Below are 27,285 nucleotides of genomic sequence, written 5' to 3' on the forward strand. Positions count from 1 at the left end.
AACTTTCGCATTTATTATATAAATTTATGAATCATGATTTCGGACAATAGACGTCCACTACTATTTTTAATTATCTGGTTTTTTATTGTTTTCTATTTTAAAAACCATGACATGACGTATACGATACAAAGAGAACACGGTATAACTGTATCAAATCAGTTATTCCATCGGAGTTTTTATTTTCTGCGCTTGAAATTGAATTTTGCGGTTTGGTTGCATAAATAGAAATCATATGAATCAGACAGGCATGTAAAGATAACACAATATTAGAAACTCCAAAGGATTCATCATTGGAACTTTTTTTTCTCTTGAACTAAGAAAACGTAAAACATTAAGATTTTACAAAGAACGTTCGAGACTGTCTTTTGATCAAGAAAAGTCATCAAAAAAACCTTGCAGATTGATACAAAGGTAACTTTGCCATATATGATCTTAACTATTTCTGAATACTGACACAATAGTGATTTAACATACGTACGTATGTTACATAATGTAAAGTCGCAGGAAGGGGAAACATTTTATCTGTGACCTGGAAGATGCCCGTTCGCCTCTTTCCCGGCTTCCGTTAAATTCCTTTAGGCGTTGCATTAGCACGGGCAAAATTTTCTACAATACTGTAAAATCGACTTTCAGTAGACAACATTTTTCTCCTCAGATTTTAAGTTGCAAGAACAATTTTTTTAAATAGTTATACCGTTTTTCAATACTAATTGTAACTTCATTTTTGATCAAATAAAAAATACTAGATCTCAGAAAATTAAATAAGTCATAGAGAAATTAACATAAAATCTTGTCAAGATAAAAATTTAAAACATATTTTGCAATTTACTTTTATAAAAATACTTATGGTGTTTCACAATCTAAAACTTTTACCAAGTTCTAATATAGTAAGTATTTCCATGATTTTGGTACCAAATATCTTTCCAAGCTCCTTTAACAAAGGGCTTATGATAGACATTATGCTCCAAACAATATTGATTCTACAATGTAGACGGATGCTTCCGCTTGATGCATTTTTGATGTTTTTCTGATATGGGTCTATCGAGGCAATCTATCTAAATGTGTTAAATATACATAATGTTAGATTAATAAGGACATGACGGATTGAATTAAGTTACTTTATTTAATAAAGACAGTAGCAGACCTCATTTAATCTACTAAAAAACTATCTCTAATTTTTCTAGTGAATGGTAACTTAATTATAATACACTAGCTGTTTCCCGCAACTTCGTCCTCGTGGAAATAAAAAAAAACAATAAAAAAACTATAGCATATGTTACTGTTAATGTAACTTTTAATGGCGAAAGATTTTTTTTAAAATCGGGACAGTACTTTTTGAGTTATTTCAATACGTACAAAAATGGAAATCTTACCTCTTTATAATATTAGTATGTAGATATAGATGGATTATTTTTAATAAATTACAATGCTTAAAAAAAATAAAGTTTCATAAAACAAATTTTCAACTGGGGGCTCATTAATTAAATAGGAAATTAAGTTATTTTAAATAATTTCATTATCTCAGTGGTAATGGTAGTACGAAAAAAATGCTCAGTCAAAGAAATGAGATGTAGGGCATGTCCATATTTTGCATATAACAATTTCTATATTTCAGAGGACGACGTCTGTGAGAGCCTATCAAATAAAAACGCTTCTGTGCATAGATAAAAGGCATTTGACCTGTCGTCTATGAAATTGGATTTTGTTCGGATAAATTTCAATAACAAAGTTTAAGCTTGAAAAATAATCACGATCCCATTTCCATTAGTTTTGAAAACAAAAGCTTTTTTTACTCAATAACTTTTTGTTGATGAAATACGATTTTTTTCACTAATAAAATTTCATATTTCTCAACTTTGTATACTTCAACATTATGCAATTATTGTTAAAGCTTTCTCAATTTTTACAGTACGGTGTTAGTTCGTAGCATCGGGCAAAGACAACAAACTGCGGGTACGGAGCCACGGTGCAATGAAAACACGGGAAATCAAGAGCTAAGTCAACTTGCCATTGCTCCCTATTTGCACTCTATGAATCCAGAGGTCACTCCTTATTTGCATACCAACTCCAGAACACATTTACTTCCCACATATTAATTAATTAGTTCAAAAGGTGTACTTACTTTTTACTGGGAACCTATTTGAAAATGAACTGAAACATATTTTCTGCACAAATATTCTACACCCCTAGAAACTTCGTACAGCCGTGTATTTGTTTTAATATTTGTTGCGTATTACCTTTTATATTTCATTGTTTGAGTATTTAAGGAATACTTGAAAAACTAAACTTTAAATCGTAAATATGATGATAACTTTATTCCAAGTTGAGATATCTCTTATTCATAAAAAATGATTAACTATGCTTTTTCCTTAACATGTTTCTATTAACGGTCACTATAACATAACAGTCTAATTTATCATCAGATGCAATTTCATTTCAAGTTGTCATTGTTACAGGAGAATATAAAAATGATGCGTCCAAATAAAAATGTCTGCAATAAATAAGGACCGTTGTCTGCGACTGAGGACGACCTGCATATGTCAACTTGACAGTACAACTATTTTATAATGTTGTAAGCAAGAATACAGTATTAACATAGGTGCAATTTCTTAAGATATGATCCATTAATATAATGTTATACTAATTGTGTTTTGTATTTAACAATGAAAATATACAATTTTATGTTTTCTCCTGAATTAATTCTGTAGGGGATGACATTATATCCTTTGATTGTGCACCTAAAAGTAAATAAATTAAAAAAAAAACATGGACAACGAGAGTAAATGTCATCTGTAAATAATGATGTTAGAATATTTTAACGTGAGAAGAAAATATCGATATATACACGATATCATTGCTGAATTTCGTTAGTCATTCAAAAAATATTTTTATAAAGAGACAAATATACTGTTACAAGTATTTTGAATAATGTAGGATACACAATACTCCGAGATTTTATTGTGAACCTCCATAAAACAATATTGAATGCAGCTCTGACGAATATTTTGCAAGCAAGAAAAGTCTCGCAGCATTTTCAAAATATTGTTCAAAATGACAAAGTATTTTGTTTTGAATTTTTAACAACAAAACATACCAAAAATCAAAAAGATATTATTATCTTGCATCCTTTAAAACTTTGTTAAAAAAATAGTCTCATTTAATGTGTTTTAAATGAGTTTTATAAAGTTTTATTAAAACAAACATAACTTAATACCAACGAAAAATTCAATGGGTACTTGTTTTATATAACACAAAATATCCTGTGTTTATTATAAAGACTATGAGCACACAGGTTTTTCTCAATGAGGGTAATCACAAATCGACATAAAATGAAAACAACAGCAAGCAATTTGTACCCGTACGTCATGCTCTTTGTTTTTCTATCGTATTCTAACAGGAACATAGTGAAACCACTTGTGTTCTCGTGAGATTAAAAGTCTACGAGGTACAGTTGTTGCGGTGGTGCGTTAACTCGCCCGCTATCTGCACAAGCTTTCGCTACACTTGCTCTACATTGTGCGCTCTTTTATTACTATGACTTGTGTTCGAATATTGGGTTTCGTATTACTTTTATATCGACAAAATAGCAATATTTCAATATGTGTACTTCTCAGCTGGTAGCCCTAGGAATTGTCAGAAAAACGATCATTTTGACGCCCTTAAAAACTCAAGTTGTTTTTTACAACTGATCCAAGTAAATTAATTGATCATCAGAATGCATAACTTAGTTGTTTGTGTAGAAATAAGACGGTTAAAAGTTTTCAACTAAAATGTATTTTCTTTAGCTTCTTGCAATAACTTATATTTGGTTTATTTAAGACTGTAGATATGATATAATATTTCCATGTAGCATCTGAAGAGCGAGCAAGCCACTTCAGCCACAAAGTTTTCGTTATTAACGGGCATAAGTTTACAATGAACTACTGGGAATGTTTGTCAGAGTGCGATAACAACAGACAGCTTATTGTACCCATGTTTATTGTCACTTCCTATTCTAACTTGAATTAAGTTCATTTCAAGTGACGATCTGTTTAACATTTACTAAGATTTATCATTTTACTACTCCTGACTTTGAGGTTAAAAGTTTATAATAAATATTAAATTAATATTCAAACAAACACATCTATCTTACTTCTTACTAATATTATAAATGCGAAAGTTTAGATGAATGGATGGATGTTTGTTAGAGTCTGATGGATCTTGATGAAATTTGACATAGATGTAGAGGATAGTCTGGAAGAACACATAGGCTACTCAGTTTTGTTTTTTTTTTAATTCAACGCACACTGAGTCGCGAGTAAAATCTAATGTAAATATACTTTAAGTCATTATTTAGTTATCGTAAGTCGTTAAATTTCCTTAAATAAATATACTTAAATATTGAAGTACGTAAAGATAATGACCATCCACGAGTTGTTACAATCTTTTTAGCGCCCTCTAGTGATACATGATGATTTGGAATATAAAAAAACTTAGATTGAAAATATGCTTTTTTATTTAAGTACAAGAGACAATTTAAAATATAATGGTGCAGTATTAAATTTTCACTTTAAGCATATTGTAATTGTGTAAAGTTTTTAATATTGTCACAATATCAATTCGAAATATTCGACCGCATTAACAATGTATTGAACTCCAAAAGTTAAAAGCAATAAACATCGATACTGAATAATTCATTCGGCGGAGTATCATTGAATGGAAGTGCTTTTGACATCAGCTATTCTTTACTGCATACTTACTTCTGAGTGATGGGTTCCTTTTGTGTTCACAGCTTTTGATACTCTTTGTAAATGAAGTGAATCATTTTTCAAATTCCATCACACTTATCTCCACAGCGTATACTATCTGATTTTATAAATAAATTTACAAACAATAAATAAATCTAGAGTACGAAATACATTGAATTAAAAATGTAGATTGGACTAATTGTGTACCTGTAGGCGGTAAGCTACGAGATTGCTACAAAGCTACGAAAACTCTACGAACTTGCAATTCAAATCAACTGACATCTCTCTTATCAAATTCCATTGTTTAAATGTCAGGCTAGAAAAGACATTGTCCCGCTTGTAATCAAAATAAGCGATATTTTATATACAAAAATATTTGTTCATCTGCCAATTACAAAGTTAAATTAAATGTCTATTAGGATTGAATCCTGACAATAGCTGTGACTTCATTGCGCCTAGTGATTGACTTGAGGAAATTGTATTTCTAAATATTTTTTTGCATTTATGATTTAAAATAATTTTGTAAATTTAAACAATATATGTACACAATTAAAAACGTAAATATTAAATCACATTTTTCACACAAATTCATTATTTTATATGAAAAAGATTTAAGAGAGCACAAATCATCCAGACTCCATTTTTCTAATAAAACGCTACAACAGGTGATTTTTTATTAAAAACTTACGAAGATGCAACAAGAATTCTGCTTTAGATAAAATGTTGCTTTAGTGTTCTGCTATTGTGAAATATGTCAAGGAAATAATGGCGTACAAGTTTCGTAAAAGCGGCAAACGTTTAGAGAGATAATGTCGGAAAATGTATTACATATTATATGTACGTGTGTTTAAAGGCTATTGTGTCTGATTTCTCTAATAATACAATAAAAAAATAGGCAAATAATTTAAGTATACTAATTAAATAGATATTTAAATATTTTAAAAAATTTAAATATTTTAAATATCTATTTAAGAATAAATATCTATAAATAAGATTTTAAATTAACATTTAACCAATGTTATTTAACTTCAATATTGAATATACATATGTTCAAATCAATAAAAAATATAAGTCTTTTTCTTTGTTTTTATAATAATAATTGTAATGTTTTTCTTTGTCTTTTTTTGTTTAGACACTTATGAAGAAGTATTTCTAGTTATAAATGGGGAAAGGGATTGGCTCCTACAGCTACAGCACAGGGGAACCTAGTGCAGGAGCCAAGGTTTTCATAAAATGTATATTTTCAAAAGTGAAACAATAAACCATTCATTATTATTAATTTGAAAACTTTGTGAATGTATCCTAGCCTTTCTGTTAAAATTAACCAATTCCCAATTTCAGCTATTTCTTTTAACTTACAAATGGTCATATAAAATTCAATGAAATTAGTTAATATATCTTGTCTCTAGAATAGATGAATTAATTCTATTTTGCACCAGAGAGCTTTAAAATAAATTCGCTTTCTTACACTGGAAGAAATTCCCCGTGAAATTAACTTCAGGATTCAGTTCACACTGGACACCTCTCAGGTAGAGAAGACAAACGGCCGCAAAGGCAATAATTTCAAAGTGGAACTAGTTACGTGAATGGAAACTTATGGCTTTTTTTAAAAAAAATAAAAGTTATCTCATGAGCTTTACGACATTTTGAGGTGATACTTCATGATTTTTTAAGTTATATATTTCCCATTGTTGTACAAATTAATAAAATGATTGCAAACCGTGAAATTAATTTCAATATGTTAAATAATTTTTGTATTATAGTTACATAAGTGTATGATCATCTATGAGGGTTTTGTAATAACAAACAAAATTATTCATATATCAATCTGGAAGAAAATGAGAGGAAAATAAGTGCGTGACTGAAGCGGCTGGAGCGGTAACACCTTGTTCCTCCGCTGGATACTTAAGGTTGTCGGCAAGCGTCCATAAAAAAGACAATTTCCCTTATTGCCGCAATCTGTTACACATGTTCCGCACAGGGTTATGTCTACAGCAGCCCTCATAAACGACAAAGTAAACCATAATTTATTGCTCAAATTTAGGGACAAGCAACCGAGTCATAAATTGCTTTACTATATACATTATATTATTTCAGAACACATTACAGACGATTAAGAGGAAAGTTATTACAGCTATTGACCATCGTCAAATTACTACTTTGAACCCACTTAAATACATAACTATATAATATGGACGTGCATTAGACTCTGTTTATAGGCAATATACAAGTCTATTTAATTTTATTTTACTGATATAATGTAACGAAGACAAAAAAAGCGATAGCTATTAGTAACTCCTGTCGATATTTTAAGCAACATTTCAATGAAGGAAGCTTCATAGCTTATTATGCATATGAAATGTTTTGCCTTATGGCATTTTTTGTTAATACAACTTGAATAAAAAACATATCATTCGTTCTTGTGTTGCTAAGTTTTGTTAGTTAAGAAAAGTTTTAACAAAGAATGTTTACAGGTAATAACTTAGTTGTCGTATTCAAATTAGGTGTTATTTAAATATTACCAGCTTTTGTCAACGACTTACATGCAAATTGAACCGTTTTGGAGATATGTATTCACAAACATCCATCCGGACAAATGAATGTTGGATCAAAACGATGGATGGATCCAAAGTTCAACAAGAATATCGAAATGAAGAATATTAGTAAGAAAACATATATGTGTAATGAATATACAATGTAAAAAATATAAACATTTTACGTAGAAAAATATTGGTAAAACTTTTAAAAGTCTGAAACATAGCTCCTGTTTTATTCATGGTCTGACATGTGGCGTTTTCTTCGTTCTACACAGGCTTTCTTCTTTAACAAAATAAACTACATTTTTACTACGCTTTGAGTTCAGTCCTTTGAGAGACTGCATCACATGTTTTATGAATGAGTTCTTATGCAGTTTCGTTTAATAAGTGTTTTATTTCTTTTAGTTTATGTATTTACAGCTTTACATTGAACAATTTTTCCAAGTAGAAAAAAAAATCCGAAGCAACGATCTTTAGAAATCCGTCTTTTTATTCTGTCTTACACTTATTCTTAAAACAAATTTAAGATCATCCCCACTACAAAATTTGTGTAGGCCGTACCCTTGGCTACTTAAACCTATATTTATCTCCTTCTAACACAGAAAAACTCAAGCGAGTATTCGGTTTTATTACACTATCTGCGCGTTCTTGCACTTTAGATTTTAAACCGTATTCCCTTGTAAAAAGATTTAAATTTGAACGAACTGTTAATCTACTTACACCCTTTTAGCATCATGTCGAAATACCTTAGGATATCTCGCATTCGGAAAAGTAATAAGTTCAATTGTGTTCAAAGAAAATCACACCTTAAAGACTTTAGGCATACAATAGTGATTGCGAAATCAACATTTTGTTACTTTAACAATTTACGTACAACAATGCGAGGGAAACTTGAAAGGTAGGCTGGTGGAAATGCGTTGAATACGGTATCCAGTATAACATGCCTTCAGTTGCTTCGCGCATTCGCTTGCGAGTGGACTACACGTTAAATTGGTGCGTGTGCTACGCGGCGGGAACTTTTTGCACTCTCGTAACCAAATACGTAGCCTGAACTTATGTTAAAGTAACTTGTGATTTTTTCTAAAGGACTATTTAGTTGTAAAGTGTTGAGATTAAAAAAAACATCGGGGTATTGTATACTATTTAAAAATTTAATCCGGTAAGTGGAATTTGTTTTAATTTTTTTTCTATGTATTACCTATTTTAAAATTTCGTGTATCTTTTTTAATTGTTACATAAGTGAAGAAAATTAAATTTAAAATGATATAGAGCAATTATTATTCAGTAATGTCATGTTAATAATTTTCGTACCCTAAAAAATATGATATTCACCGAATTTCAGACTGAACAAATAATTAATCGGTTTCTTGATAATAAAGCACCTATAACACAATCGAAATAATTTATTGTACAAGTCTAGTATAGTGCGGTGTCCTAAATCACTTTAATAACTATTATAACTACTAAATTGGGACCCTAACTTTAACAAACAAGCGTAAATTATCTGTAAGTTGTTAAATGTACTTATTGTTTTAAAAATAAACTAAATGCAGTTGCGATCATTTTGACTATTTGAAATATTTGTATAAACAACAACAAATTTAAGCTTATGGGTTCAATAAATTACGTGGAAATTAATACATTACTCTTTTTTTTAAAGTATCTCAAAGTTGACCATTTTAATGTGCTTTTAAAATCTTACTTCCTATCGTAACCGTACTTCTAATCTTACTTAATCTTACTTCTATGTTTAATCGTACTTCTAATCGTACTTCTATTTTTATAACCAATAGGATCCTAAAAAAATGTTTAATTCTAGACTACGTAATAGTCTTTTGTTTTTATCTACTATATAAGTGTTTATTTACAAAATTTATACAATTAAATCAATAACAAAAAAAAGACTTACAAATGTACGTGTACTATTATTATCTTGTTATAACACCATCCTCCCTATAAAATAACCAAATCAATAAATTATAGTTACTCTTTTACTGCAATAAACATGGAATAAAAGATCTTAATATTTTATTAAAGCAACAAGCACCCGTATCAAAAATACATAATTAACAACGCAATAGATATTCAAGAAAATATACAAGGCGTTAAGCCAAATAAAAAATTACATTCTATTTTTATCCATCGGATTAACATGCATGAAACCTATAGTTTATTAAAAAAACATTAAACTAATGTAATCGATTGATTTTTAAAAACATTTAACGAATAATGTAAAAAGGTAAAATCAAAGACTCTTCGAACGAATTAAAATAATAACTTCAAAGTGATAAGTGCTTCGAAATTTCCAATGGAAATATTATTTCGGACAAAATGAAAATTCCGAGCGATGCATTTGGAATCGCGAGCTCCGGGCGGAGGCTTTAATTCCCTTGACTGTTGCGAATCGGCGCATGTTTTTTCATTAAAACGCATTCAATACGACGACGACGTGGCTTTGAAAAAGCAGACCTTTTCAAAATATTTCCCTGACATACCCGGCGCGGATTCCATTCCATTCATATGTTTAAAAAAAAGCTATTGACGTATTCCATTGCTATCGGAAACGATATTATGATTCTCAGTAATGCTTAATGAAAATTATACCGAAAGGTTCTGTTTGCGTTTGTGTTCGCAATCGCGTATATTTAATAATGCGGCTTTGGCCGAAAGCGAGAGCCGGAGCTGCACTGCTATACGAACTCCTTGCAGCACAGTTTACACTTTAAAATAAGAAATTCTGCTTCGAGAATTTTAATGAGAATATAAGTTTCATGTGGAATTTTTAATACCGACTTTACATTACATAAAATGCACCAATCTTGTATTGCATACAGCAACAACTTAATTACAGCACAAATCGTTAGAGAAACTATCTCCTTGATAACATCAAACAGAAAAGAATAAAGTAATTATGATATTTGGATAAACAGAGCATTTTTTTCCAGACTCTTCTGGCTCAGCATGTGATTATTCTACCCTGAATGTTCTTTATAAAGCTAATATGTATACTTGGGTATAATTCTAATAAAGATGTTACCAACATTGTAGAGATTCTAAGTAAATAATAGATAAATAGATAAATGAATCTAAAAACTCTACCGCTACTAACACTGATTTAATCTGCCACCTAAGTGAATATGTGACATGATTTCGAGAATGCCGTATCTGTATCGAACAACAGCAAGGTGCGTTAATTAGAATCGCCGGTTGACGGGCGACGTTGTAGCGGTTTAGTTGCGGTCGCGCTGACACCCTCACCTCTCCATTAGAACGGCGTGTAGCAGGGTTAACGACCAGTTTGCGTGTTACCGCACTACTTCACGCTTATTTATACGATGAGGCGAACAAACCTGGGACCCGACATTCAAGTGTTACAGCACACGCCGCTACCTATCAAATTTACATTATCAGCAAGTTTGTGAAGGCGCCCAGGACCCTCGGGTTATCGCCGTCTATAAATATTAGCAGAGATGTTCATGACGATACATGATTTGCGGTCTTTGCTTAAAATATACTACGGATACTTATGGCTAGACTGTTAATAGCTTTAAAAAACTATATGCAAATATGCGTATTAAATCTCTACACTCCTTTTTAAATCCATTTTATTATCAATATCTACATCCATCCATCCATCCATCTAAATTTTCACATTTACATATTAGTAAAAAGTAATATTGACACCATAAAATTCCTATCGTCATTAAAAAACACCTATGAATTTTTAAAATTAATGGAAAAAATATATTTAAACGCTCTCGTTTTGTAAACACAAGTAACGAATTTCAACAAAAAAGTAAATTTGAACAGCGAACGTTCCATTGCATTTAGTATTTAAAAACGAAAAAAAAGCTAATGTAAAAAAAGTTTGCCGTGACAAAAATATTGCAATAAAAAATCTAGCCGTAATGTGAAAAATAGGATCAATTAACGAGATGAGATCGCAACATAATTAACGTCAACAGTTATTCAAATACTAATATTAAAAAACTAACATAAACATGGTTCAGAGTTCCCGTTTACTGAAGTACTCTCAATTTAATGAAAATATACTGAATGAAATAAAATTGTTCATAGTACGTTTACCAACTAAATACATCATTATTAGGATGTAATGGTTGAGTAGTAACTTGTTGATTATTTTTCTTATTTTACTGTCTAGATATTATAATTTGCCATGTGTATTTGTAGTTTTTCATCTTTAAGTAAATGGTTTAAATAATTTACGATAATTTCAAATTTTAAGGTTACCTTGCAATTCTTAAAATTACAACGTCATTAAAAATACATTTAAGTTTACATTTAGATAATATTAGAAATTATTTAAAAATATTAACTGATGTTTATTCGTAATTTAAACAATATCAATTAAAACACATTTGTCAGTAATTCAGTATAACATGTACGAGGACAATATAGTATAATTATATTGCCACATAATTTAACTGTAATTGCATACGTCGGATGGGTGACTAATTACTGTCCGTAACTCGACGGATAATATCTTACTCAAGGTCCAAGTAAATTGCTATAATTTCATAGAAAACTTACGAATTATAATAATAAAATAATTATTACAGACCTCCCTAATTAATTTAAATTTATATACATAGTTTCGTATTACAAATTTTGTAAAAATAATGAAGTCCAGAACATAATATACTAGGAAAGTGTACACTGCTGAACAAAAGCGCTTTAAAGTGAACGCAGTCACATCCATTGGGAAATCTTGCACAAATCTTAGAACACACTTATATAATGCACGATACTTCTTGACAATACATACAAAAGCGAATAAAACATTAAGAATATTGTCGAAGTACAGAAAAATAACGTAACTAGGTATTGTTGAATATCAATTAGGTTTTAATACTTATAAGAACCATCGCAAAAATATTTCCGTTCAAAACTAAAAAATATTCACATGATTTATTTCAAATAACTAATACATTGTATTTTTTGTTTCAGTTTAAAACAACTTGAATATGACTTAGAAACACTAAAAGGGAAGAATAAAAAATGGTCGAGTTAACTTTAAGCAACCTTTGATTTGAGCATTCAAATTAAAATACTATGTAGTTTGTTAATGTAACAAAAATGACCAATGTTGGAAATGAGAGATAAAGTGTCGTAGACAATGCATAGCTACCTTGAAGCGGTTATTGTTACTACGGTACTGCAGATTTTGTTTTCCTTCTCAGGTAAGTCCATCTTAAAGCGTGCACACACCAGAAACTAAACTATCGCACAACTGTTTACTCTCGCTTTGATTCCTATGAGCTTATATGAAGGTGCGCACACTACTGGATTTTTATTTGTGCAACTAACAATTGGCTGCGCAATAATCGAAAATCGCACAACTGTTATGCGACAGTTTAGTCAAAGGTGTGCGCTCTTAATATTCTTTTTTCTTTCTAATAGTCACATGCCTTTTTATATTAGTAAAATAACATCCGTTTATAAGAATAAATTATATCCAAGAAGATATAAGTAAGAAAAAGTAAAATCAAGAGTGAGAGCTGAGAAGATGTTTTAAAGTGTAGTTAAGATTCTTCTGTCTATTCAGGGTGTTTTCCTTTGGGCCGATGAATCTAATTAATTCTATGAACGTGAACGTCTCATTTGAAAAAATAATCATTTTGGATCGATCTATAAATGCACCGATGGGCCCAACAGGAATCTTTCCGTTGGGAAAAAGTGACGATGGCGTTGACAAATAAAAGAAAACATTTTCATAACTACTTCAGGCTTTTCATATACAATGTAACATTTGTTTTTAGAACTCGTTAATATGTTAGAGTTTTACATAAAACTAATTGTTGGTACGTTTCTTTGTAATAAGACAGTGCGGAAAGTAAGCGATGAAACTGTCGGCGGAAGCAGCTGTGTCGTTCGCGTGCTGTTTACCAATTTATCACTAAGCTGATTATATATAGGCTCTTTCTTGTGACGTGCTTTATGACCTTGTTTACTCTCCTTCCATTGTTTTATACTACTTTATTTGCACACCTTTTAAATCAAAGACAACGCGGGAAATTCCTTGCGTCAACTTTGCTAACAAAGTTATTTCTTTACACACTTTTCCTGTTGTTTTATGATACATGTTACGTAATCAAAATGAATCATGAAGCATTCTTTTATTGGTTACTTTTATTGTTTAAAAGTCACCTATCCTTTTAAATATGTCGCATAAGTTAAGTTTTAATAAGCTATTAAAGAACCAAATGTTCCTAATTGTTTTGTTATTAAATAATTATTATAAACTAAAGTAAAGATAACTAAAGTGTTAGTAATTACGAGTAAATTACGGTTTCGATTTGTCGGTGTTCTATAAGCCTCCCATATATTAATTAATGACAGATTTATAATACCACACACAGTAAACAGTAAGGCTATGTTTAAAATTCCAAAGAAAAATGATTACAGAGTAAGCAACGGGCGGATTAGAAAACTAGAATGTAAGCAATGCGCATAAAGTTGAAAAACAAATTGCATAAAAGTAAACAGTAGTCACAAAAGGCGCGCCGCAAATTGTGTTTTCAGTGGTGTTGCGAGGTTGGCGTAGTGCGGGGCGGCGGGCACAGGTGGCGCGGCCGGCCGTAAGCTCAAGCGAGCCGCCGCCAAATCCGCATACGACTTTAATTTAACTTCGCCCCGTGTATATTGTCTCCGCACTAAAATTTGAATTATAATTTGAACGAAATAATATTCCTTGCAGAGATTTTTACATGAAACATTTTATTTCAAAAAATGTTTAAGTACATTTACACAAAGAGCTTCATTAAAAGTATTATAAGTTTGTAAAAATAGAATTTAATAATATCAATACCTAACTTGAGCTACCCTTATTCTACTTACCCATCACAGGTTAAGACAAATATAGACAGTTATATGATTTTATATTTAAAGTTATAGATATAATATTTGTGGATAAACATAATTCTGTAGAACAGTATAGATATTAATTCTAATTACAGAGATAATTTCCTTCTAAAATATAGCATACAATTAGGAAACATTGAAAAGATTACATTCAATTTCATAAAGACAAAGGAAAATCCATTAGCATCATCGCAACAACAAATACTTGGAGGCGAGCAAATGCAATATTGTAAAATTTGCATAGGTAGGAGTTCACAGCGCGACGGGCGGCAGGCGGCGGGCGGCGGGCGGTGAGCGCCGCCGGTGCGCTCTACACCATGAATACGTAACACACTTACATCAATATACGGCCCCAAAATATTGTTCTCATAAGCGCACAACCAAATTCACTTCCACTATTGTTACCAGGATTCGAAAAATACACAACTATAAGGAGATGCAGAGCTCAATCTTAGAGGTTTATTCCTTATTATCTTATTTTACCTCTTAGAATACTAGCATTGTATTACTAGTCAAAGACCTTGTACATTCTCAGAAATTCAAACGTTTAAATAAGATATTTAAACTTAATACACAAGTGGAAGAGTCTAGAATTTACGCCTCGGTTAAGATTTCATGATGCGGGCGTCGAGAGAGACGATTGCTCTGCAGTCTTGCACTTGCCACGCAAAGGATGCTCAATGCACCATGAAATTGCCTATTTTCCGCGTGATTTTATTTATTCATTTCATACATCAATGACATTACCATTCCTTTGTTAAGCTCATCTCCTATCGAATGTGTAAAACCAGACAATGTCTACATTCACGGTCCTACAATTCTATTTTCTTAATTGAAATACAAGTAATCTTTTATTCTTAAAATTTCACGAACTTAAACTATGAATTTTAAATGTGTGAACTTTGAGTGCAATGTGTCCCCGCCAGGTATTGCGGCCAGTTTAAGTTCAGTTATGTCGATCAAAATTCAACGGTATCGCGCTAAAATTAAAGTTTAATTTAGAATATCGCGGTACATGGAGATGTATCATTTGCCAAACCCAAAACGGTAACTGATTCATTTCCGATGCATGGTTGAAGCTCTTTGTAGAGTCCGTCCGCTGCGAATTGCTCACGTTTTCAACATTTGATTCCGACATCAATATACCTTTGTAATATTGTTTCATTTATACGTCAACTAAACAAACACTATCAATTGCAGTCACTTCAGTACTTTAACTATGTATTCATTATTATATTTTGTTGAAGATATGAAATAATTTATTCGTTTTAAAACAAGCGGTGTCTTTCGGAGTCAGTGGAGAGTTAAGGGAGTAAAGCAGATGCTGACTGGCGAGCGAGCACTTGCGTCACGTAGAAATGCCGTCTGCAAAATGCAACAATGCATAAGAATTCAATCTTATATTTCAGTATGCATGCCGTTTTAAGCAACAAAAGATTCAACAACACAGATGACTACAAAACTATTTGAGAATGTATAGAGCATATTTCAACCGAAATTATAGAAATGAATACTTCGCATTTTTACCCGACTGACAAAGAGGGTGATGTTATCACGCGTATGCAAGTTTAATTATGGATTTGTGTGTATGTAAATTCCATTGTAACGGTCAAATGCCTAAATAACTGAAACAATTAGGACAAATGACGTGTCATTCTATTCTTCTTCTTGATCTCATTGGGTATATTTTATCAGTTTACAACACCAAGTGAACTAGAATATTGAAATTTTAAACAAATATTAAATCGCACTCGCCATATCTTCTTTTTTCTTTTCTATTTTTTTTCTTCTATGCTTTGTTTCTTTATATTTTAAAATAACTGTACAGTTTAACTATGTTTAAAGAGTTATTTGTTTATAAGATTATTATAATATTTAAGTATCGTAAATAAATACAATGTTAAAGCCATAATGAACTAAAATATTTGATACAATGATGAACAAAGTCTCAGGTGCTGTAACTACGGTAAAGTTGCTCTAAGCTACACTAAATTCTACCTAACATACTGTCCGGAGTCTCGTAAGCCTAGTTAATATTACATATGTTCTTGTATCGCATCATTGAGTTATTAACAAAGATAAAATTAAATATAGTTAGTTGTACACTGACAATGGATGTCAATTATAATTAGTTAGACGAGAGGATGGTGACATAAACCAGAAAGTGTTAAGATCGAATGTGGATGGCTACAAATGTAGAGGAAGACCTAGGATGTATGGATGGACTGTGTGAAAGATGATATGCTTAAGAAGGGCGTGGATTCAGATATGACGGCTGTGTCGACCTTCCGTAAAGATAAGGGCAAGTTGATGATGATATTTGTGTACTTAGTTGTCAGAATTTTAGTCTCAGTCAGGGAATTATCACCGTATAATAACTTTGTAGTAGTCGTACTTATTGTATAAAGCTGTCTGCCAACGAAACGCTATCCGAATAGAAGGGTATTACAGTAGGTGGAAGTTTGTTGAGTAGCATTAAAAGATTAAAAGTCGACAGCTCAGTCGGCCTGTATCGAGTCAGGAGCGACGATCTCTGCGACACACATTTGCGATGCAAGCGGCGCGTCCGTGGCGAACTTCGCCCGGCGAATGCAAAAATTTAAATTAAAAACATAAATCAGCCATGTATCGAGTAAGTTTCGAGATTGGTATACATTTCAACTGTACACTTCTGAATATGTATTAGTGTTGCCGTTTCTTTTTTTAAATTTTGTACTACCGAATGTAATGATTTGATTTACGAGACGCTCATAAATTGTACATCTTAAACTGTACAAATTGTTCGCGTGTAATTCAAAGCTACTAAAATTTACTGAATTTACGTTATTACTGTAATCATAATTTTTAACCCTAAAGTATAGTGTATTACATTTTAGAATTATGTCGTAACGTGCCCTTTTATAAATTTTTTAAATACTTTTTTAAATAAACAAAAAATAAATCATCGAAAATTACTTTTTTTTATAAATTACCAAGTAATGGATATCTTGATCAGGTTAAATTTCGCAATTATAAAATATATATTTACCGGCATTCCTTAAAAGAGTGGAATATCTTATGACAAGAAAATTCACTTCATAAATAATTAAGGAGCAAGAATTTACTTCGCCGAGTATTTTCGAATTAATTGCTCCAAAATATTATGGGTATCATAATTTCATAATCTTAATTAAGAGTACTTTGGGAAGGTCTAATAAGAAAATTTAATCTCATGCAAATCTGTTACGGTCGTGGTTAACCTTTAATTTTATTGTCATATTCACAAATTTTTATGTTTTGCTAAAGGAAGAAAAATCGCAATACATGATTCATATATGGGGAAAGGTTAGTAATAAATATGTTTGTGTAATACTACAATTATTCCACTTTGGTATATAGTTAATTATTATTTAAATGGCAACCCTCGGATCCTCTGACATCTTTGATACGGTTAAAATAATTTTAAGCATGAATCTGTGAACCATTGCGTTGTAATTACAAGATTTTATCTAAATCAAAACGATAAAATAGAATGTTTTCATTTTATTTATTAATTCTCTTTTGCATTCGTAACTTAAGACTCAAGGAAGTATATTTTGGCCCCTAATAAGATGTGCAAACTTAATTAGATGGAATGTGATTGCAGCCGTGAGCGGCGTCAGCTGGGAGGAATGGTGGACCTACGACGGTATTTCAGGTGAGTACTCAACTCCAATACACAATTATACAAATAGCAACATAGCATTGAATGTTAACCATACTAAAACATAAATATAAAATTAAAATCTTAGAGTATTAGCTTTTGGCTACTCCATCCGCGTGGAAAAAAAACAGAAGTAAGTTGTGCTCTTCCTGACTATGTTCTACATTTATGCCTAATTTCATCCAGATCCGTTCAGCCATTTAGACTACAAACCAACAAACATCCATCTAAACTTTTGCATTTATAATATTAGATGAAGTAGATTTTAACATCGGAATTCATTTGTTTTTGGTTATGTTCATTAATTTTAATCGTACATCGTGCACTACAAAGGAAGAGGTTATATAAAAAAGTAAAGAATCGTGTCTTTTGTTTTAATCCTAGCGTTTTCTGTACAAAATATTCGAATCGGAGTTTATTGACCTACCCCAATCCCTCCGCGAATATTCTGATTGTGAGTAGTATCAATTTCTCTGCGCCGATAACATTTTGACGGTTTACGTGACGTGAAATTTATACGGGCGATTTATCATGCATTCATATTGCGTTTCGCACAAGTTCGTGAGGTGTGTTATCGTATCAAATTGTCTTTCCTACGTTGGAAATTGGAATTGTTCCTACGTAGATAATATTATAAAAGACTTATATTGTTATAGTATTACGAATTAAGTTTCTGAATATGTGAAAATCTGTTTTTAAGTTACGACGGAATTAGAAAATATTGATGAAATTAAATGTTATTTAAGCAATTACATAAGTTATGACACTATATATTATATGAATAAATTTGTAATTAGCGTTCTTTATATTGTATTCATATTCAAATTATTATCTTTTACCTATACTAATATTATAAAGAGGAAAGATTTGTATTTTTGTATGTATTGAAATAACTCAATCACTTCTAAACCGATTTCAAAAATTCTTGTAACATAAAAAAGCTACGTTATTAGTGAGTAACATAGGTTACATTTTTACTAATTTTTTTTAATACCACATGCACGAAGTCGCGAGCTACAGCTAGTGTTATACAAATCTAATTCTAGCAGTTTAATATAGGAAGCAATACACGTTGCAGAAAACTTTATCGGTTTAACTCGACTGTTAGCCTTATTATTAGTTTGGGTACACGGTAGTTAGCATTTTGTACGTAACTCACGTCTAACTGGATACGAGAAAACTTGCAAAAGTTATTGTGCGACCGGCTGACTTAAGCTGTTATGGTTTTCTACAAATCCTTAATACTCATTACGAAAAATATAGGTAGTTAAAATATAGTTGTAAACTAGTATGCATAGTTGAATTCAATGGAAAAGGGAAATTAACCCATTTTATTATTTGACAGCTAATACCGTTTTGTTTTTAAAATGAGGATATAAACATGTTTGTTCTTAATAAGTCTGTGATTACAGCTTTTTAAAGGTAAAATTGTTTAGATAGGTTTCTTATAATATCTTATTTCTACAGATTTCGACTATAGTTAATTATTGAAGCAGTAGAAACTCACACGTTAAATGAGGTCCATACAAATTAAACGATACCTTAGAATCCATAGTTACTGTAGTAGACGCAAATTGCCAAAAAGCAATAAAAGAATTGTCTAAAGCAAGGTTCACTTAGCGCGTGGCCATAAAGAAGGCGGGGCGGTAACCACAGCGCTGGCTTACTCATGCAATTTTCAAGGTCATAAATAATAAAACCATGAACGCGATCCAAAGTACTTTGGCTACTTTTACGCCGCAGTTTTCTGCAATATTGAAATACCTTGCAGACGCTAATGCGTTTACTGCCTCCGCTGCACTAGCATTGATTGTGCCAAGCCATTTGTTTATTAAAAAAGTTGAAAAAAATTGTTAACCGTAACCATTTATTGGACTTTTGGATTGGATTGGACAAAGTGGGACCTCAACTAACATAATTTTATAGTGATTCGATTTAAAGGTTTTTTATTCATTGGTGTACTTGTAATCATGAATTGATCTGTAAATAAACTTTTAGGGCCGGCTTTCTGGGGTCTGATCAACCCGGAATGGTCCCTGTGCAACAAAGGCCGGCGCCAGTCCCCCGTGAACCTCGAGCCGGAAAAGTTACTCTTCGACCCCAACCTTCGCTTTTTACACATAGATAAACACAGAGTAAGTATACGTTATTTATATAAGTTTAACGATTTTTAGCATCAAGTATAGATTGATTCTGATGTTAGTTATTTATATTTAAACCATTATTTTTTAACTCACTGTCAACGTAATTTCGAATTCAATGTTTTTTGCCAAAAGAATTACTAACCGTTTACATCTTCTTTAAATTACATATATCAATTTTATTAATGAATTATTTCGTTCAATTAAAACCTAACTACTATAAAATAAACCAGATTAACAGCTTTTAAAATCTTTTTTAATAGCAATGTTTATAAAAAATATGCTTTTAATTTTATTGAATACAAAAATTAATAAAGAATCAGATAAATAAATCAATACTGTTGATAGATAAACGGTCTGATAAGCAACACTGGCCACTCGGTGATATTCACTGTGGAGAACGAGACGCGGCATCACATAAACATCACGGGCGGTCCGCTCTCCTACAAGTATCAATTTCACGAGATACATATTCATTATGGACTTCACGATCAATTCGGATCCGAGCACGCCATCAATGGATATTCATTTCCCGCCGAGGTGAGTGCCGATATCATATTTTCTGTTTTTCTTATTGCCGCTTTATACGCGTTAGTAGAAAAACGTTTATTATACTTTAAGAGTTATTAGTAAAATGCATCTTCATTAGGTACTCAGTTATATTTATAATATACTTTTTTATTTAAATAGTTGTTTAAGAAACTGCCGTTTAAAACGTTTCTAGTTTACTTTTTAAATAGTATTTATGTTTTAGTTTAAGTCTATTTAAATCGCATCAAATTGTCTCATTTTTACAGTTAGAACACAAAGTATAATTTTAGTAACAACAGATTAATATAACAGAAGCAAGTTTAAACACAAGCGCCAACACTAAATGGTATTGAGCGCACAATAATCCATTGTTGTAGTTCCGCCGAAGTTCGTTCAGTAAACAGAGAGACAGACGGCACTAATTGATTGCAGACACTTTCTAATACAAACATTTCAGGTGATATTAATTGTAACTACACACTAATTAAACCACAAAAGCAGTATAATTTTGATATGTGTTTTGTCTGTTGTTACGTTGTCTATACACACTCTTTAAAAGTAAACAGTTATTTTAGTAACAATGATCTGCGCTTAATGAAATTGACAATTTTTAAATATAGGGCTAACTAACCTCCCAACTAGCAACTATGTCATTCTTTTGAAGAATTGTATGAAGATTTAAGGTGTTTAAAAAAATTAAAAATGGCATTTTGGTCTGCATAATTTTAAAGATATATAAATTTAAAAACGTAAATTATAGCATTAAAAAATTAAAATTTACATAGCAAATATTGTATTTATAAAGATTCGAACATTCGATTTATTTCCTTGTACATATAATAAAAAGTAAGCGAAGATTTCCTGGTAGAGTTTATCAAAAGAATTCGCAACATATGTTTTGTTCACGCATCGCGCAGTCGCGCCGCACTTTCCTCGCGGAGACGTTCAAATCCCAAATGTAATCCAGAGGAACGGCTGCGAGCCAACTCAAGCATGCCTCCTGTTTATTTATGTGACAAATTCTTACGCAAACGCGTTAAATCTAAAATCATGTGCTTATCCTCCCGTGTATCCGATTTTATTCGTCTTTTATCTTTGATTTTCCCACTTTTTGTATGAATGCATTTCTCAACCATGGAATGTTTTTTTTTAATTGTTATAAATGGTTCATATAATATTAATCAACTTATCAGATTAATTGACACAGTTATTTTTTTATGTTAAATCATGGTAGGTTTGGATCTTAACATGAATTGTTAACAAAACTTTAAACTGGTGCCTTTTAATTTTTCGAATTTATTTTTGTGACTATTTCGTTTCACTTTAACATTCTTTTCACTTATTACTTTTGGAAAAGGAAAAAAATCAATTTTCATTTCGGTTGTGTAAATATTTAATAACTTATTTGATTACAGATACAAATCTTCGGTTTCAACTCGCAGCTTTACTCAAACTTTTCGGAAGCTTTACATAAAGCTCAAGGAATCGTCTCAATATCATTGTTGTTACAAGTAAGTAATATTTTGTAATGTTTTACACGTTTTATAATACGTTTCAGGATAATTAATATTTTTTTGAATGTGTGAAGATACATTCTTCAGACTTAATCGTATTTTTTAATTTCTTTGATGTTTGAAGCTATCAATCATTAAGATAAAATTATACTAAGGGCTGCTTAAGTAACTAGTCTATGAAAATGGTAGTAAAGGTAAGCAGGTAGGTAGCATTTGAAAATAATTAACGATAAAAGTGCAGGAGCGTGATTCTCGTCAAAGTTATGGATTATCGAAAAATAGAAGTGCGCTTTAACACGATCGCAGTTATCGACGAAGCGTTATCAACAAGGGCGCACCTTTTTGTAGCTTCACCCAAACTGGAGGTAGTTAATTAAGGAAATTGGAATTTTCTGTGCGGCATTGGAAGAGCCGCCGACGCTATTAGTTCAAATTAAGAGCTGTCTGCGAAAAAAGTATAAACACACTGCGAATAAAAATGTTATATCATCAATTATTTTGTGCATTAGATGATGAGGAAAAGGAACTTTTAGCTATAAAATGTTTATTTTGGTAGTGAAATATATTAGCAGTTATGTAGGGGTGACCGTGGAAAAAACTAAAACGTAGAAAAATTTGACGTTTTACTCCTTTTAACTATATTTAAAAACTCTTAAAAAAACGTTAACTCGTTTATCTTTTATTTCTGTACTAAAACTAATCTAATTTTAAAATAATGTCAAAATGTAAACGTCGAAATAAATCAATAGAAAATATCAGCCTCCTTAACCCTACATTTAATTAAAATTCAGAACTAAATTTCAATTAACTAAACATATACTCGATTTAACAGTCAACCGATTAGATTTTCAAAATTATTAAGTCTAGTTTAAACTGGTTTAACTCTATAAAGTCAGCCGTTAACTTTCAAGTTCAAAAGAAAAGTAATTATTCGGTCGTTTTACGACTTTCCTTAATTAAAGTTAGAGACATTATTGTACTATAATTGTCTGGTAAGCTTCGGAAAGTTACACTACATTTAGGTTATTTTCTTAACTTATATTTGTAATTTTTGTTTTAGTTGGGAGACCTATCTAATCCAGAACTTAGAATATTGACGGAAGAATTAGAAAATATCAAATATGGCGGTAAGGCTTATTAAAAATTCACTTAAACTTTTTAAAATAAAACACTATATTTACGTTAGATCTAACAATTTAAATTATGAATATTTATAAGATAAACCTTTACACTTATATATACTTTAGTATAATTACCAAAATCAAACATATTTTCTCCAACAATCATACAAAACTTCAACTAGATGTCAACCTATAAAAAAAAATTCTATAAATTAAATTATAGTTAATTTCCTTGTATTAACAATGTTTATATTTATAATAACAATAAATAATAATCTTTATTTCAAGAAAATCTCATTATTTGTTAGTAAAAAAGCTTATTGTCTAGTGTTAGTAATCCTAATAATAAAGAGAAGATAACAATTTTGTTCAAATTACATTTTAACTGTTTATGATCGCTTATTTAATAAAAGGTGCTGAGATGCCAGTGAACAGGTTATCAGTACGCGGTCTGCTACCCGATACGGACTACTACATGACATACGACGGGTCAACGACGGCACCCGCCTGCTTCGAGACCGTTACCTGGATCATTATTAATAAACCAATATATATTACTAAGCAACAGGTATTTATATCATATTAAATTTTAACTAACATGTATAATATTTGCATTAATCAAGATAAAATTATTAAACCAAATAGGTTACTTACATTTGTTAGTAGGACAAAGAAAACAGATATTCAGTATGTAAGGAATACTCTCGTGCATATGATCCCGTTGTGAATTTGTGTAGACATCAAATAGTATAGTAACAGAGTTTATCGGTAAATGGTTCTGAGAATAAAGTAAGTCTAATCTAGTCTTTAGCTTGCAGACATTATGGTTATCTTCATACATTATGTAAATAAAAACGTCTGTTTATACAATATTGTAGACCTTTAGTAATGTATACTAGACGCTGACAGTAAATACTATTTATAACATTTCATTCTGCTACAGTGTGTAAAGGCAAAAATGAGAATATAAACGAAATAGTGCATCAAATGATTGTTACAGTCGGGCTGTGGTCGAGGGCGCCATAATAACATTTTCATTTGCGCTCACGCTACAATAAACAACTCACGTCCCGCGCCTTTAGACAAAGACTCCGCCGTGAATTATGTACGTGTTAAAAGTAAACTGAAAGTAGCGCGTTGTATGGCTGTTATTATAAATCATTGTTTATGTTTTCCGTTTGTGTTGGGAAAATTAAGTGCTAGTGGAAACTGCTTGCAATCTCGCGGGGAGTTGAGTGAACGGCATGCGGTTCTTGTCTGAAACACAATATATTGCTAATGTATACATTCACAGTTCCAATTTCGTGTTAAGATATTTCATAACTGACAAATATATTCAACTTGCAACACGAACTTCCATATTTTGTTACAATGATTTATTTGTCTCTTAAAATAACTTCAAACGGTTGTATGTTAACAATGTTCGTGTTGTAAAGGTATTTATCTATTTGTGATGTTAACATAAATTAAACTCAACCCAAACCTTTTTACGCTTAATTTAAGAGCTCAGGAGAAACAATTATCGTTTATCTTCTACTTCTTATCTGTTACTAATTGATTTTGAATGTTACATCATATCGTTAATCGCATATACATACGTAACAAATATAATGTTGAAAAATTTAGCAATTACAAATACTATTACATTGTATATTACTAATATAGTCCCTACAACTAAATAAACAAAAGTTTTCATACTACTAGGAAACAAATTTAAATTACAATTCACAGATAGAGTAGTTTCAACTTTGATTACAAACTATAATTACAAACAAATTGTTTGATATAAAGGAAAATCGCGAAGCGAATGAGATAGCGGGTATCGCGTGTGTTGGGAACATTAATCCCGACAGGGGGCGCTCGGCGGCGGCGCTCAGACCTTACCTGAACAACGCTCGACACTACATTAAAGGAAGAAGGAAATTTCAATTTACTAGAAATCGTTTCTGAGATTCAATGATTTACCCCTGCTATTGCGAATAACAATAGAAAACCGATCACTTTTTTTTTTCGGAAAATTCACTGATTGTACAGATGAATCAACTTACGGTAGTTTTTGTCCGAGTTTTTCCATTAAAGCTATTGAAAATGAAGAAAAATCAATGGAAACTTTTACGCTTCACATGACTTTACTATTCTTAATTCTAACTCATACAAAGATATTCGTAGATTTACTTTAAATCAGAATATACACTATATAACAGAGTTTTATATTTCAGTTACACGGATTACGTCGCTTGATGCAAGGTGATGCTCGTCACCCCAAGGCGCCGCTGGGTAATAACTTCCGCCCCCCGCAGCCGCTGCACCACCGAGCGGTCAGGACCAACATCGACTTCGACTTGAGCAAGGTACCTTTGATTTCTTTTATTATACACAGTGTATTACAATCTAACAACAAATAATGTACATAACTATGTAAATATATTATGGTACTATTATTAATAATAGATACATATATTTTGATAACAAAATAATATGCCCGAAACTAATATATATTGCAACATGTTTTAAAAGTCATTTGAAAAAATTGCAAGAAATATGAAAGTTGCGAAATGAAAATCCTTAAATATACCTTCACCTCTTGATTACTACGTGTTTTAATATTTTTGCTATTTTTAAACCCTTGTAATTCAAAGTCTCAGCTTACTTGTTTTAATATGTTACTGAAAATGTTTCCAACAAGCCTCCCTTCAGTAAAATTTTCATCGTAAAAGTTCATGCAGCTCTGGTTTCAATAATTTAGAAAGTTGTTAATTGCTAGCAGCTTTTCACTTCGACTGCTCGCTAATTTATTGCATGCATAAGGGGCAACGTATGAAGGGTATTAAGGTTAACTTGACATATGTTATCGTCATCGTTTTTACTGTAAAAAAGTATGTTTAAGTTATTTTTTAGTACTTTATTTGCTATCGACAAACATCTTTAACGTGAATTGTTTATTAAATTTATGATTGAAATGATTGATTTATCATTATTTTTTTTTTCAGTATCCTGGAAAAACCTGTCCAAGTATGCATCGGGATATGCATTATAAAGGTATGAATACACTAATTTTTAATTGCAATAATGTGGATATAATAAAACATATTATTTATTGTTAATTTATGTTTTTTTTTTCCAGCCAAAACTTGGACACAATATTAATTATGCGTATGTAATGTTTGCTAACATAGTCTTGTAGACTTTATTCAACGATTTTGTATGTACAGTACAGTTATACATATGAAATGTATGTTATATGTACATTGTCAAATTTTTTTGCTTATGATAAATGGAGCTGTTAAGTGTACTGTTAAGTAGAAAAATGTATAGATAATGTATCCTTACTATAATGTATATCTAAAGAATATAATTTTCTAGAACTATATAAGGTATTGAAATAGTAAAAATGCCTCTTGTCGCGTAGTTTATGTATATTTTCGGATAGATTACGCTAACTATGTCTTACTGTCGATAAATGTAACATTATATAAGATTTTAATTAATGTTTGTAAATAGAGAATACCCAATAACATACATACATGTCAGCTATATATCATATATTCTATTCCATATCTGTAACATATCAATCAGTATTGGCGTTCGTTGTTTGTTGTATTTTCATAATATAATTCGTATAATTTTATTATAACGTTCGATAAATTGTTGACATGAAAATTGTTTAATATTCTACAAAAATATAGATGAACTGTATCCATTAGCGTCATTTAATTTCTAACAAGGATCCACAGCTTTAACTAATCGGTAAAAAAATCGCTTAAAAGTGGAACAGCTTGTACATAATAAATGTCGTTGTCGGCTATCTGCATTACCTTGTAGAATTTGGTATAGTTATTTGAATAAATGATACCTCTTGACGTTCTTTCTCATTTATTTCTACCCTCATTTCCATCGTCGCTGCAAAATTATCAAACACTGAAACGTTTAAGGCAATTGAAACAATTTCGATTCTATTCACAGAGCGTTTCAGCAAAGTCACAAAGTCAGCGATCACAAGCTTAAAAATATACCTCGAAGCTTTTTCAACTCGACGCCGTGGAACCGTCTGTTTTAGTGTTTTCTTCACTTCTGTATTTGAATAAGAAGCTCATTTGAATTCTATGAGAATCGAAATTGCTCTCTTTTTCTCAGTAGTAACTTAATTTAA

At 31.1% G+C, this 27,285-nt stretch overlaps 1 protein-coding gene across 1 annotated transcript; it reads left to right on the plus strand.

Annotated features, from left to right (window-relative positions):
- The first annotated feature begins 8,262 nt into the window (after positions 1-8,262).
- LOC106100529 (carbonic anhydrase-related protein 10-like) lies at positions 8,263-26,930 on the plus strand. The gene is made up of 11 exons (XM_013279400.1): positions 8,263-8,423; positions 12,233-12,465; positions 17,772-17,822; positions 19,827-19,963; positions 20,318-20,509; positions 21,916-22,011; positions 23,075-23,141; positions 23,549-23,703; positions 25,355-25,486; positions 26,126-26,174; positions 26,260-26,930. The coding sequence occupies exons 2-11, from the start codon at positions 12,402-12,404 to the stop codon at positions 26,280-26,282; spliced, it is 966 nt and encodes a 321-aa protein (XP_013134854.1). The 5' UTR covers positions 8,263-8,423; positions 12,233-12,401; the 3' UTR covers positions 26,283-26,930.
- Positions 26,931-27,285: the final 355 nt, after the last annotated feature.

Source organism: Papilio polytes, unplaced genomic scaffold (assembly GCF_000836215.1).
Source record: "Papilio polytes unplaced genomic scaffold, Ppol_1.0 DF824047.1, whole genome shotgun sequence".
NCBI classification, from domain to species: domain Eukaryota; kingdom Metazoa; phylum Arthropoda; class Insecta; order Lepidoptera; family Papilionidae; genus Papilio; species Papilio polytes.